The 15,201-nt window shown below is 31.6% G+C and overlaps 1 protein-coding gene across 2 annotated transcripts in view; it reads left to right on the forward strand.

The window, feature by feature from the left end:
• LOC129975246 (rho GTPase-activating protein 18-like) overlaps positions 1-15,201 on the forward strand; it is a 329,739-nt gene that overhangs the window by 110,807 nt on the left and 203,731 nt on the right. For both annotated transcript variants that reach the window (XM_056088284.1, XM_056088286.1), the window contains exons 4-6: positions 1,698-1,885; positions 11,854-12,118; positions 13,791-13,894. In XM_056088284.1, coding sequence (XP_055944259.1) covers positions 1,698-1,885; positions 11,854-12,118; positions 13,791-13,894 — 557 coding nt within the window. The remainder of the gene's footprint in view (positions 1-1,697; positions 1,886-11,853; positions 12,119-13,790; positions 13,895-15,201) is intronic.

Genomic DNA, 15,201 nt, shown 5'->3' on the forward strand with positions numbered 1-15,201 from the left:
GAATTGAAATATTTTTATTTTAAAAAAGAATAAAAAAAACTATTTGATTCTAAGACTTTTTACTATATACAAACAAAAAAGGAAATAAAACACGGCATGGCTGTTAAGAAAATATGACAGAATGTTGTATTATAGTGTTTTTTTTTATGGCAACTGTTTTTCAAAATATAAAACTGAATTTAAATTTTTTATCTTTTTTTCTTCAAATTACAGTTGATCTGAAAAAATAGTATAATTTTATTTAGTGATTTAAAAAAATCATTTATTTAATCTGCTATACACTACAATCAATTCGAACTGTTATGCACTACAATCAATTCGAACTGTTATGCACTACAATCAATTCGAACTGTTGTGCACTACAATCAATTCGAACTGTTGTGCACTACAATCAATTCGAACTGTTGTGCACTACAATCAATTCGAACTGTTGTGCACTACAATCAATTCGAACTGTTGTGCACTACAATCAATTCGAACTGTTGTGCACTACAATCAATTCGAACTGTTGTGCACTACAATCAATTCGAACTGTTGTGCACTACAATCAATTCGAACTGTTGTGCACTACAATCAATTCGAACTGTTGTGCACTACAATCAATTCGAACTGTTGTGCACTACAATCAATTCGAACTGTTGTGCACTACAATCAATTCGAACTGTTGTGCACTACAATCAATTCGAACTGTTGTGCACTACAATCAATTCGAACTGTTGTGCACTACAATCAATTCGAACTGTTGTGCACTACAATCAATTCGAACTGTTGTGCACTACAATCAATTCGAACTGTTGTGCACTACAATCAATTCGAACTGTTGTACAGTACAATCAATTCGAACTGTTGTACAGTACAATCAATTCGAACTGTTGTACAGTACAATCAATTCGAACTGCTGTACAGGACAATCAGTTCCATCTGCTGTACAGGACAATCAATTCCATCTGCTGTACAGTACAGACAATTCAATCTGCTGTACAGTGCAGACAATTCAATCTGCTGTACAGTACAGACAATTCAATTTGTTATACAGTAAATTTAATCTGCTATACTGTACAATCGATTCAATCTGCTAAATGGTACAATGAATGATAAGGCATCCTGGTTGAATCTGTGATTTCAAGAAATGTGAATAAAATGATGCCTCGAACTGTTTCATTTTAGTGTATGAATTGTTCTTATTAAAATATTAAATTTGAATTTTGAAAAATTAATTCGTAAGGACTCGCTTGTATCAATTTTATGACTATATTCAGTGCATAGTTGTAAATAAGGTGTAATAGTTGTAATTGTTGTAAATATTCCGTATTAGTCAATAATAATCATTCACTATTGTATTTCCTTTTAGCATTTGAAATATTAATGAGGGAATACTGTTATTTATATGCACAGTTTTGGTTAAGACATAATAGGAAAACGCATGTTTTTGGTATTGGACATTTGATGACATCTTTATTTTCTTAAGTCATACCTTGAAAAATCCTATATAAAAAATAATTAAATCAAAATCGGATATAAATTTTACTATTGGAAGAGAAATAAAGTAAAACCTATAGAAATTTTGCAAAATTTTTTAATATAATCAGTTTGTTTTTGGTTGGATAATTTTAATATTAGCATTTAAATACTTTCCATGGATTAACAGTTACCAGCATGCCTTTTTCCAAGACAACATATTATTCGCTTATTTTCAGAAATGACGGAGCAGGACGAGGCGGAGTTTTACGAGGATCTCCTTGCAACTCTGACCGCTAGACAGATAGCCGTGGTCAAGAAGCGCCTGGACACTGTCCAAATGTCCAAGAAACGACGGGTGCCCCGCAGTCGTCAGAGGGCAGACGTCAGGGAGCTCTTCAATAACGCCTCCACGTCCCCTCCTGAAGTAAGTTTTGAAATAAAATGACATGCTTTCTTTTGTTGTTTGTTTTATCTTTGGCGCAACATCATTATGCCTTTCTTGCTCATGCGCAAACAAATCCAATAAAAAAAAATTTACTGTATTTTATTGTTTTATTGTTTGTTTTTAAAGGACAATGTATACGTAGTCAAATATTGCCAGTGGCGAGCAATATTTTTTAAGAATTAATTTAAAAACTTCAAGAATTGATTTTAAATTCGTAAAATAATTCCTTATGGGCAAACATCTACATAAAACGCAACAATGGCAAGATGCATTTGTTGTGTGAGAGGCCAATAAAGTGTTAAAGTTGTTATCAATAATTTATCGAGTAAAAGATTTGGTATAAATTTATTAATTATTAAACATTCTTTGATGATGATGATGATGTCGTGTCCGCGTTACCACGGAAAGGGGGTGCAGTCGCTTTTGAGGGTAAAGACCCCTGAGCACCCGAGGGCAGAAGTCTGACTTCTAGCTCATATGAAGATGAAACTCACACATTCGCTTGTACAACCAATTTTTACAGGGGGGCGCATTCACACACCTCACAGATAGAACACAGATGAAGAACAACCATGCCCGAACCGGGATTCGAACCCGGGACGCTCAGATCACGGAGAAGATGCGCTACCCCAGGACGCCGGCATTAAACATTCTTTGCTACAGGAAAATGGTAATACATGGTAAATTATACTTTAAATTGGTATTTTTTAAACTGCGAGTTGCGTAAAAATGCTAAGGATGGGAAATTTTCCTAATGGCTTTTTTACCAACTATTAAAATTTCCCATCCTTAACCATCCTTAATTTCAACAAATTTACTTTTTTTTCTTTACTTTTCAACGTTTGTAAGTAATAGCAGTTAATAAAAGTATCTTGGAATTAAATATTTAAAAAAAAATCCAGATGAATTGCTAGTTTAGCATTCCGTTAATATTAATTTTTCCAATTTTCGGATTTCAAATGTGTTTTCCAATAAAAAGGGGACCGCGTATTTTAGTGCTTCTTTAAATAAATTACAATCAGTTGCGTATTGAAAATGACATTTGAAATTTTGAAGCTGCTCATTTTCAGAATGAATTAAAAAATATTTTATTGAGATCCGACTATGGTAAATGACGATCCAATTACATCTGTGATAATTAGCCTTCCGATTTCCTTTCTGGTAAATGACGGTCCATTTCCATTTGTGATAATTGACAAACCAGTTCCCACTGTAATAATTAATTCTTGTTCTCTGGTTTATTTATTTGGCAATGGCTTAAATTGTTTTTAACTTTGGATCACGTGCTTTGAATTTCTGAGATAGAAATTTAGTTCATTAGTTATGTCATAAATTGACTACATCTGACTAAGTTTGAAGTTCACATACATTACGAGGTTTAAAAATTTTTTTTGAATCATCACCAGTCATCTGTACCACAGATCGAGAACCTTAATTCTAAGAAACCCATGAAATGATCAATATCACAATTTTAACTTTCTTCTACCAAAAGATGTATTGACATTTAGAAAATTTGGCCTTGTATTTTTGAAATCTTTGAACCATTTTTCTCAAGATTTTTTGTCAACTATTCTATTTGCCTCACGATAGTTTGATTATTCGTCGCATGATATATGACGTTTTAGTCTTTTTGAAACACAAATGTAAAAAGAAACGTCAATTTATTGGGAAATTTAGAGATTCCACATATTTTTCAATCTTTTAATAACACCACAATTGTGACGTAACAAAAAAAAAATAGTTAATTAAAATGAATTAAACAATTGAATTATTAAATTTAACTTGAAATAATTATTCTGAATTTCAAACAAATAGCGTCGTATGATTGTATTGAAAAATTATGATTATTTAATTAAAACGACAATTATATTTAAAAAGCAAATATAATTTAAGCAATGCTGTTGTGGGTTCTAATTATAATTTAAATCAGATTTTCGTCCAATTTACTTGAAAATATCCACAATATACTTTTAATTGTAATATATATCGAATTTATTACAATTAAAAGTATCGACTATTACCTGGAAGAACAAATTTCGCTCGGCAAATTTTTTTATAATTTTTTTTAAAGAAAATATTTAGATACGAATCACATACTGATTACACATGAATATTTTTCAATCTTATCTACATATGAACTGGTCATTAGAGATAAAAAAAAAAATAATGAATGCCTTTAGTTTAACATGTTGTTTCGAATTGGTTAACACAGCGGTTCTTAACCTATGGGTCGCGACCCAAAATTGGGTCGCGAAGCATATTTCTTGGGTCGCGACAGATGTAAGTAAAGATGCTCAACTCATGGTTTACGTGCGGTATCCAGGTTTAACAGATATACAGGAGGACATTTTATTTTGCAAACCAATGTCAACAACAACTAGAGGTGAAGATATTTTTCTTATGGTCGATTCGTTTTTTAAAGAAGAAGGATTAAATTGGAATCAGTGTTTCAGTATTTGCACCGACGGTGCAGCTGCCATGACAGCATCTAAAAAGGGATTTTCGACAAGAGCAAAACAAATGAATCCACAAATTATATCGATTCATTGTTACATAGACAAAATCTTGCTTCAAAAAAATTATCACCCGAATTATGTATCGTTTTGGATGAAATTGTTGCGGTAGTCAATTTTATCAAATCAAGAGCTCTTAACTGTAGAATTTTCCGCAACTGTGTTTCGAATTTGGTGCAGAATACGAACATTTATTATATTATTCTGAAGTTAGATGGCTGTCCCGGGGCAAAGTTGTTCAAAGAGTATTATCATTACGGACAGAAGTCGAATTATTTTTGAGAGAAAAGAAACACCCATTTGCATCTATGTGCTAATCAAAATGTCAATTATTTTCAAAAAGTTATAAATATATTTTAATTTGGTCAATAAAAATTATTAAAAACACTTGATTATTAATTAAATTTTCCTTGGATCGAAAAGTACTTTTGTTTATCTTTATTATTAAAAAAATAAATAAAAAATTTGTAAGTTAAAAAAAATCATCATCGTAGGATTGAAGATTTTTTAAAAATACAATCTAAAATAAAGCAATGAAAAAATTTTGACTTTTTCTCAAATATTTCTCAAATTTGGGTCGCGGCTTAAAAAGGTTAAGAACCACTGGGTTAACACAATAATTGCATTGTTGCTATGCTATTGAATTTGAGTATTTGTACGTATTCGTATTCGGCTAATGTCATACAGCGACATCTCAAGATATTTTAAGGGCAGCGGTGCCCTGATGGTAAGGTCCCGGCTTGTGAGCAGTACTGTTTCAGGTTCGAGACCCGATTCCACCAAAGAACCGTCGTGTAAGGGGGTCTGTTGCACGTTAAATATGTCATGTCAAACGTCCTCCCGCTGGTGTGGTGTGGAGAGGGGGATGCCAGCTCAGGTGTCGTCCTCGTCATCTGACTGCGGTTCAAAATGACGAGGTCCGTCCCAAAATAGCCCTAGTGTTGCTTTACAACGGGATGTTAATATAACTAAACTAAAAAAAAATCGAGATATTTTAAGGTATCAGTAGATTATGATTCTACGCAATAATACAAGTACCACAAAAATTTACGAAATGGCGCAATATGAAATTGTCAGCATGAAAGCAGATAGAAAAAGGCTGTAATAGTTAAGTTATAAATTTTTTGCTTGTTTGTTTGTGTGTATGTGTGTAAAATCGATCTTTTTCCGGGAAAAATCTGATAATACCTATATAGTTAAACTTAAAAAAGCAAAACCTTATGATACCTATATAGATAAACATCAAAACCTTATCGAAATATAAAATTTGATCCAAATTATTGGAGCAGTATCCGAGATACACGAAATAAATTTATATATACAAGAATTGCAAGTTTAAAGTTATCAGATTTTACAGGTTAATGATGAACTATTAAATAATTCCATTTTTAGCATTTTATTTATTCCTAATGATACATTTAAAATAATTTGTTATATTTTAAATTAAAATTTTGATAATTGATGTAAATTTTTAACTAATAGCCTGCTAACATAATTCTTTAAAAAAAATTTCATTTTGAGTTCCACACAAACTTTTGCAATGCATGCCTGCGAATTGAAAATAGCTCCGATTAGTGATCTGAAAATATAAATGAAATAAATAAATAAATAAAACAAAATAATTCTCGAAGCGTGTGGCTCTCCACAAATAGATATTCCAGGTACATAGCATTCATTCCCTAATTCAACGGTTAATGGAAGTTGCAAGGCTTCCAGGATCTTTTTTCGTTACAGATGCAGTGAATCCAAAGAAGTGCGCATTTCATAGGTTTTATTAGAGTTTTTGTTTGTTTGTTTGTAAAAGAAACAAAAAGCGTGTAAGAATTATTTTTCTGTTACATAACTCATGTTAATCTGCTTCGCGACTTATGAGATTCAGGGTTATTTTTTGTATCTATTATGCATTTTTTTATTGCTACTGTTTAGTTGATGCTATTTTAGTAATTGCTACCTGTTTATGTAAAATGATAAGTAAAAAGGACTGCGCAATTCATGGAGTATTGTTATTGCCATTTAAATTTTAGTTGCTTCGGTTTGCATTTTATTGAAAATATGATCTTCACAGCTCTACAATCTTAAAAATTGTGTTTTAACCTAGCAAGAATTTTTAAGATATGTGACTAGAAAACACTCTAAAATAGTTATATTTATGAATTTTTGAATACAAAATATTAAAGAAACATCCATGAAACGAAAATATATCAATTAAATGACAAAAGTTAAGAACAAATTGGAAAAAAAAACCCTTTCTTTTGGCTAAAAAGAAGTATTAAGCAAAATTCTTATGGTGTAAAGATTTATCAAATGATTTGCTTAAAATTTTGCAGATAGCTTAAGAAATATGTTTTCTAGTTCCTGAATAAAAAAAAATAAGCTGTATCCTTATCCAGTCTTTAAACATTGGAGTTCAAATAATAAATAAATGCAATTTTTAATTTTTTTTTCGCATTGCGAAGCATTAAAACAACTGCAAAATATTTTTTAAATGCTTATTCTTTCTCTGATTATTCTTAATCACTTATTCTCTAGTTTATTAATTGGAGAACATATTACAAAACCATAATACCATATTTGAACAAAAAATATGCATTAGATTTTGATTTGTGAGATTTTTTGTAAGGAAATTCTATTATAGATCAGAATTTGAGGAAACTGCATTTAAAGATGTCGAATATCATTAAAACGTGCATGAATGCAAATATTAAAGTCAGTGTGACTTTCTTTAAAAATAAAGTTGGTAATAAATTTCAAATGACTTTATAAACATACCTTTTGAAACACTTAGAATATTAAATTTTAAAAAAAATTCACATTTTCCGAAAAAAATTGACGTTTGACGTAGTCTCCAACCTTAAAAGCATTTGTATGAATTCAAACGCTTTGGAACCAAAAACGAAATTCAGCCAAAAAGATATGATAAAGGAATATTTTCTCTACATTTTGGATAAAAGAATATGAAAGATATATAAAGAAATTAAATGTAAAGGATATGTAAGACACATATAGTATATTTCATATTGATATATTCAAATGATCCGACATTAATACTTAATCCATTAATTTTTTTCATAATTTTAAATCATTTTTTTAATTAAATCGTATGACAATGACTCTTTGAATTAAATATCGTGTTAAAATAAAGGAAATGAAAGAACTTTATGGTTTAGTTTGATATCATATTAACGATCCATTTCGAGTAACTGTAAGACGCAAAAGCTATAAGGATGAGAACTGATTAACTTTTTAAATCAAAATATTTATATACTTTAGTTAAATTTCGAAGCATTTCCACTAATTAATTATACTGTTTTAAGTTGGATTGTTCATAAATATGAGTGCTATTTTGAGGCAGTTTAATAAATTTGAATCATGGTCAAGTACCGAGAACGGCACCAGAGTTGGAAACTGCATCTTCAAAGTAGCGAGATGATGACAACCCTTGACTTCAAATTTGACTGCAGATGATTATTTATGCAAATTATTCAGCATTGAGAATTTATATATATATATATATATATATATATTGTTATTGTTCTAACCCTTTCGTTACTGTAATTCGCTCTACTATTGTACTGCCACTGAAAGTGGCACCACTCCGAAAAGTGCACACATTACACGTAGTTTAAATATTCGCCAAACGAAAGTTTGAATGCCAACATCACTATTGAACATACAGTTGTATAATAATTCTTGTCCAATAGTGCGAAGTGTGTCCGCTTCGGAACCTTTGAGTACATTTATTTTATGGGGCAAAATAAACTCTTACACCATGTTTTACTGAAACAAATGATTGCGATAAATAGCGTGCACACATATAAAAAAAACACTCTCGATATCGCGGTTTTGAGATCGAGAGGTATCGTGCTGACGCCAGGCGGAACAGACGTGCTGCTACAGACGGAACTCGTACACACAGATAATCAAGTGGACACCATGCATATACGGCGCTCGTACACATAGATCATCGAGTAAACACCTGTTTGTAACCAAAGGTCATATACACTGTTCATCAAATGGATGCTGTTTATGTCCAGCGATCGTAAGGAAGGATTAAAAAACTGATTGAGTTGCGTAAATAGACAAAAGTGATAGACTTGCGTAAATAGACAAAAGTGATAGACTTGCGTAAATAGACAAAAGTGATAGACTTGCGTAAATAGACAAAAGTGATAGACTTGCGTAAATAGACAAAAGTGATAGACTTGCGTAAATAGACAAAAGTGATAGACTTGCGTAAATAGACAAAAGTGATAGACTTGCGTAAATAGACAAAAGTGATAGATTTGCGTAAATAGACAAAAGTGATACTTACGTAAATAGACAAGTGATACTTACGTAAATAGACAAATGGACAAAAGTGATAGACTTTCGTAAATAGATAGAAATGATAGACTTTCGTAAATAGATAGAAATGATAGACTTTCGTAAATAGATAGAAATGATAGACTTTCGTAAATAGACAAAAGTGATAGACTTTCGTAAATAGACAAAAGTGATAGACTTGCGTAAATAGACAAAAGTGATAGACTTGCGTAAATAGACAAAAGTGATAGACTTGCGTAACTTTCTTGTGATAGATTTGTGTAGATAGATATATTATAAAGCCAATTTGTGCTATTTATAAATTAGGAAAGAAAGAAGAAACCCCGAAAAAAAATGCATTTACTGATTCATACATATATTGCCTAGTATAAACTCAGTAAACTGAATACTACTTCAAGTAGCGCAAGAAAAGTTGATATCGCGTTGTAAAACCCTTTATCTTAAATGCTTTAAAATGAATCATAAAGTGAAACGGATACGTTCGTCTGATTCATTCTGTGACAACGTAAAGCCTGAATGAAAAGTCAATTTGACGTTTATAGAATATTTCTTTAAGGCTAAGCATGCCTCTAAAGTTAATTCCTTTTAAAATCTTAATCATGGGCCAAATTTAATTTCCTGTTTAAAACATAACTTAATCCAGAATGTTTTGACCAGGATGAAAGCTTGCATTGAATGGTGTGTCGTAAGTATATTCTTATTGAAATCTTTCAACATGATACGCTGTGATTCTGGTGAAAAGTTGCAATCTTGTTTTAAGTTTAGTTGCTTTAACACAGCATGCCTACTTTGAAATAAATCGTTTGTTAATGCAATCGTGTTGGCGATACATGCCGTGGTGAAACGATGTACACGATTTTGGATTTAGTTTCAAGGTTACTTCAGCTTTAGCTTCAAGGTGAATTTATACAGCATAATAGAGGATAATTAATTGATTTTAAATCGACAACAATGTAAGCCATTTCTAAAATTTTGAATTCCATTCACCTTGGTTTTCGTTGATGTTATTTCAATTGGAAACTGTTCATTTATCCACAATAACTATTTGAAAGAAATTATCATTCAAAAGTATATTACAATCCATTTGAATATTCGATGCTTCTGCGGATAATAACTTTTTTCTTAAAGCTGAACATTAAGGGCTTATGAAAATTTAATTCCTTAATTTTTTTTCTCATTTTTTATAAACTAATTAGATGACATCTTTCGTTTCAGAAGTATAATGGCTTACTGATACAATTAAGAATATGTATTGCACTTGAATCACTTGTGAATTATGAGCAATTTTTGCATTGGATTACAGCGATTCTAAATAACATATTTCAATGTATAAATTTGAGAAGCAATAACAGGATGCCCGTATAAAGCACGGACATGATGATAATTAAATAAAAGATCCTGATAATGACATGTTTTTGAGAGATTGAGTTTTCATCTTAGGACCGAATAATCTAGGAAGAAATACAATGAAGATTTATCTGCAATGCGGCTATCTAAAGGAAATATTTCTTTAAAAAGCATGTAGGAATTATGTTTAAATATTCGATACTTCTATAGATAATAACTTTCTTCTTAGAGCCGAAACATAGTTGGTTTATTGCACTTTAAATCTTGATGATGTTAGAGTTTTGGTGGGCCCAGATTCCCAATCCAGGATGGAAGATCCATGCATCAAGGACTGGTAATCGATATACAATGGAGTAGCAGCCCCCGGGGTTGGGATGCACCAAGCACCAATTTTAAGTTGTGTCGGATAAACAAAGCATCTCTGTGGTTAAGTATAAAGAACTACCAATCTCAGCATTTGATGAGCAGATGCCATGTCACTTATTTATTTGGAACTTGGAAAATGTTTTTTTAATCTGTCTACTTGTGGTACTACTCTCTTAACCTAGTGGTCTAGGTAGCTGCCTAATTGGAAATCGATCACTGAAAGAAATCACATACTTCTCCCATATTTGAGATATGTTAAAGAGAAATAAGAAAATATCAGCACAATCAATTCGACAATAATTAAAAAAATATCTAAAATATAAATTCCCTCTAAATTCTACAATTGAGATGTGAATACGCTCTTCTTCACGTCACTTCTTTAGTCACTTAATCACGGATTGGCTTAACATGTAATGGAAATACAAAAATTCTAGTTATTATCAATCTATCAGTCATTAGACATAATAATATGCATATTTATGTTAATAATTCTAAATTAATTCCTTACAATTCAGTGTATCGGGACATGAGCTATCTGCTGGTTTAGTGTTGAATAAGTATGCATTTTTTTTCCGTAATAAACGCATAACGAATGTTATTTTATTCAAATTTTATTTAGAACTCTTGTGCTTATTAACTCCTATGTTTTCATTTACATTTTACTATATAACTTAATTTTTTTTCTAATAACAAATCCGGTTTGAATACTTAACCACTTGTGGTGTAATGATCTGTCACACAACTCGAGATGCGTTTTATCACAAATTCACCAAAGACGTGCTACACTCGTCAGTACGCAATTGCCACAAAAGTAAAAATGTTGATCGGACCGTCGACTGAGTTTGTTTACCGGAACACAGTTTACAGGAGCACAATTTTAGGTCGAAAATCAATTCATAGAACATATAAATCTTTTCCCGCTTTTTCTATAGTATCGAATACTTTATTCGTTGGATCGGATACTTCGTTGAGATTCATAATGGAGAGTTTTACCACTCGCACCTTCGATTTTCTTTTCACCCCAAGTAGTTAATCTGCTTTTCAATACTTCTCTTAAAGTTAGATATACTTTAAGTGAAAACTACCAATTTTAACAAATATGATAATATCTCTTGCTTCAATTAATTATTTAAATTCTAGAGATTACGAACTAGGTTAGGAAATCCATGGATTTTCTGCCAGGAGATTCTGTTGCATTCTTTAGCCTGCTTCAGAATTAAAAAAAAAAAATGAAGATGTTTGATGAATGGTTCAACGACCAAAGACATTGGAAGTCGGAAGTCGATAAAATGAAGCGCATCAAAATTTCTAAACTTCTAACTATTTATTGCTGACATCAATTGAAGCATACGATGTCGATTCACTCTTTCTTCAACATTTGGATGTTATATTTTCCAGTCTCTGTCTACACTCCATTCGGAACCCCTGGGAATCAGGATGAGTGTGGAGAGCTCCAACCTGTCGAGCAGTGCCCCTGTTGGGGAGCGCTGGACGCGGAAACCCACCATACCCCAGCAGAAGAATGACGAATCCCCTTCCTCCCAGCAATCCTCCAAACTGAACACCAGGGCGCTTCCGCCCTTGACCTTCCTCAGGACGGGGCACACTGGAGGCTTCAGTCTCAGAGACAGAACCAGGGGAATTGACTGCGAGAGCCCCACCAGTGAGTACTGCAACTGTTGTTTCTGCTTTTTGTTTTTCTGATATTGCATATTATTTTCTTTTGTTTTTGTTTCTATCGGTTTATTTTATTCTTTAATGCTTCTGTTATTCTGATTATTTTTATTCTTAAATTCCAGATGTTTTTGTCTTTTATTTTTCTATTGTTTCATCTGTTTTACTCTTCTGTGATTAACCTATTGTCATGCCTCTAACTTCCACGTATCTTTTCCGACCTGACGGTTGAAAGGAGAAGTGAAGTGAAGAGAGGGAGAGTTGCGAGGGAGCTGGTGACTGGCACCGGTAAACGTGAGCGCTTGTAGGAACTTCGGTGGGGACTCCGAGAAATGAGTTTAGATTTAAACTAGAATTTATTTGTTTATATGCAAATAGTTATCAATCACTTAATCTATAAGATATAATAAACTTGTACTGCCAAGAAACGTGTCATCACTTGCGTCAAGGCATACGACACCTAGAGTGCGTCGTGTATCCATTTCGCTACACGTTTTTATTTCTATTTATAAGCTTCTCATGACTGTTCCCAAGAGCAACATTAAATACTTGGAAATCTTTTTTTAAATGCTTTTTGATAAGCATTTGTAGAAATGACAGATATATGGCAATAGCGGTTATAGTATTAGATTTAAACTGAAAACTTGGAAAATCATCAAGATGGCTGTTGTATGAATAGATCTACCATTAAAAATAATATCAAAATATTTTTTGCATTATAAAATATATATTGGTAAAAAGGGAATTTTATTTTCATTGTAGAATTGTTATAATGGGATTTTTGTCGCATAAGTACTGTTTAAATCATAATGTAGACATCTAACGTGTTTTAATTTTTTAAAAATTTCATGAAAAAAATAATTTAAAATAGTTTTCCTAAATAAAAAGTCACACATTCTAAGGATAATTTGTATTCAGATTTCATCTTCAACCTGTGCTTAATTATTTTGTTCATTTGTGCTCTTCATTTCTACAGTTTGTTTTGCTTTTTTATGCGTTTATTTTGCCTTTATGTGCTTTGTTTATTTTTTTCATTTATGATTCGTACTAGAGGTCATTTTAATACTTTGAGAAGTAATATATATATATATACACACCAGGTTTTCGAAAATAATCTACGACGTCTTGCAATTCTGTAGATATTTTAACTATCAAAACCAAGAATTGTGACGATGCTCTTTTCCAACTTTATAAATATTGGATACATTTTTTAGAAACTGAATCCATAGCGATCCACTTCATCCTTGGTACCATGAGTTTTTTTTTCTCAAGCAAATAGAACAAATTAGTTCCGAATATTTTTTTTTAGGAGCGAAGAAGAAACTTTCATGAAAAAAATCATTGAATATTTATAATGTATGGCTTGATAGAGGTTTTAGACCACATTGGATTTTTGATATTTGTATATATATTTAAGATCTTGCTGTGACCTATCAAAAATAGAATAATTTGGTATGCCATGATCTACAGCTTGGGAGCTCTTCATTTAGAATGATATTTGAGATGAAGCACTAGAATGCAAAGATTTTTCATTTTCATTGTCTCTTCCTCTTATTTGGCGTGATTTTTGAATGATTATAAGATAATATATGCAATAAAATGTTTTAAATATTTTGTGTATTGTGCATGCATTTCAAATTAGTTATTTGTATTCGTTTCAGGTGTGGAAGTATTGAAATATGAAAGTCGAAAATCTACAATACAAGATAAGGACACGGGCAGTATGGGGAGCTTGAGCAGCGTCAGTACAGAACCATTTTCACTGGTAGGTATTGCCATCTCTTACACAGTATTCTTTCATTAAGCCTAAATGGCATAGTTTTTTTTATTAAATTTTAAATGTGATACTGTCAAATATACAGAATATCCATAAAGTCAGTCTCTATAGTTACGAACGAACAAACCGTAAGATTTCGCCAAACTCGCCAAGCTCCATTAAAAATTAATTTTACAATGATTTACATTTTTTGGCGATTAATCGTGGGGGGGGGGCATAAAAATAAACAAGTATCGTTTTGACATTTCGATTAGTTGAAAGCGATAATGGATAATATTGGGGAAATGACATAAAAACGGGGGTATAGATAATTCTTTTACTCATGTATGTTCTGATTGGGTCGCTGAAACATTACTTTCGATCATTTCAAATAATTAAAAAGCTCAGGTAATTCAACAAAGAAATCCTCTTAAGTTTCCGATGGGAAAAAAGGATTTCAGCAATGAAATCAAAATAATGACTACTTCCTTGTGTAAATTTTAAAATATGTCACTTTTTTTCTCTCGCTTGATTGGATCTGTGACCAGCAGAGCAATATTTTAAGCTGTAAGTGACTTAAAAGAGATTCAGAAATATTTCGCAAGTATGCAAATTTGGGTAAATGAATGCTGTGTTAAAAGAGCAAAAAATGCATCCATACGTAAACAGTAAGTCTTATAGTGCAAGTGCCTTTATTATAAATAATTGTATTTCTCAGGGAAAAAAGTGTTATTTTCTCTTCATCCTCTGTTGAAGAAGTGAAATAACTTTCCGCGATATTTGGAAAGACTAAAAATTTCATAAAAAAGCTGTGAAGAAATTTGTATTGTTTTCAAAATGTCTCTCTTCATTTTTCTTCGCTTAAATGATCCTCAATAACTTCAAAAACAATTGAGAAATAATTTCAGAAGACAAAAATTTTATCTTTAGAATTTTCTACTATTTAACAAAATTTCATAATCAAATACAGGGTAATTATAATTAAAGTTCCACTTTAAAATTTTCATAAAAAGAAAACTACTGGACATAATGTCATCAGACTTGGTTAATAGTTTAAAGGAGATCACGGGAATTTCTTTTCCGTCAAAAAATAGTTCAGAGATTCACCACAAGAGGGGAATAGTGCTGTATTGTTAAGCATTGGGTTAAATATAGGGTAATTATAATTAAAGCTCCACTTTGAAATGATCATAAAAGGAACACTACTGAACATAATGTCATCAGACATGGTAATAGTTTAAAGGAGATCATGGGAATTTCTTTTCCGTTAAAAAATTAGTTCAAAGACTCACCACAAGAGGGGCATAGCGCTGTAT

Source organism: Argiope bruennichi, chromosome 7 (assembly GCF_947563725.1).
Source record: "Argiope bruennichi chromosome 7, qqArgBrue1.1, whole genome shotgun sequence".
NCBI classification, from domain to species: domain Eukaryota; kingdom Metazoa; phylum Arthropoda; class Arachnida; order Araneae; family Araneidae; genus Argiope; species Argiope bruennichi.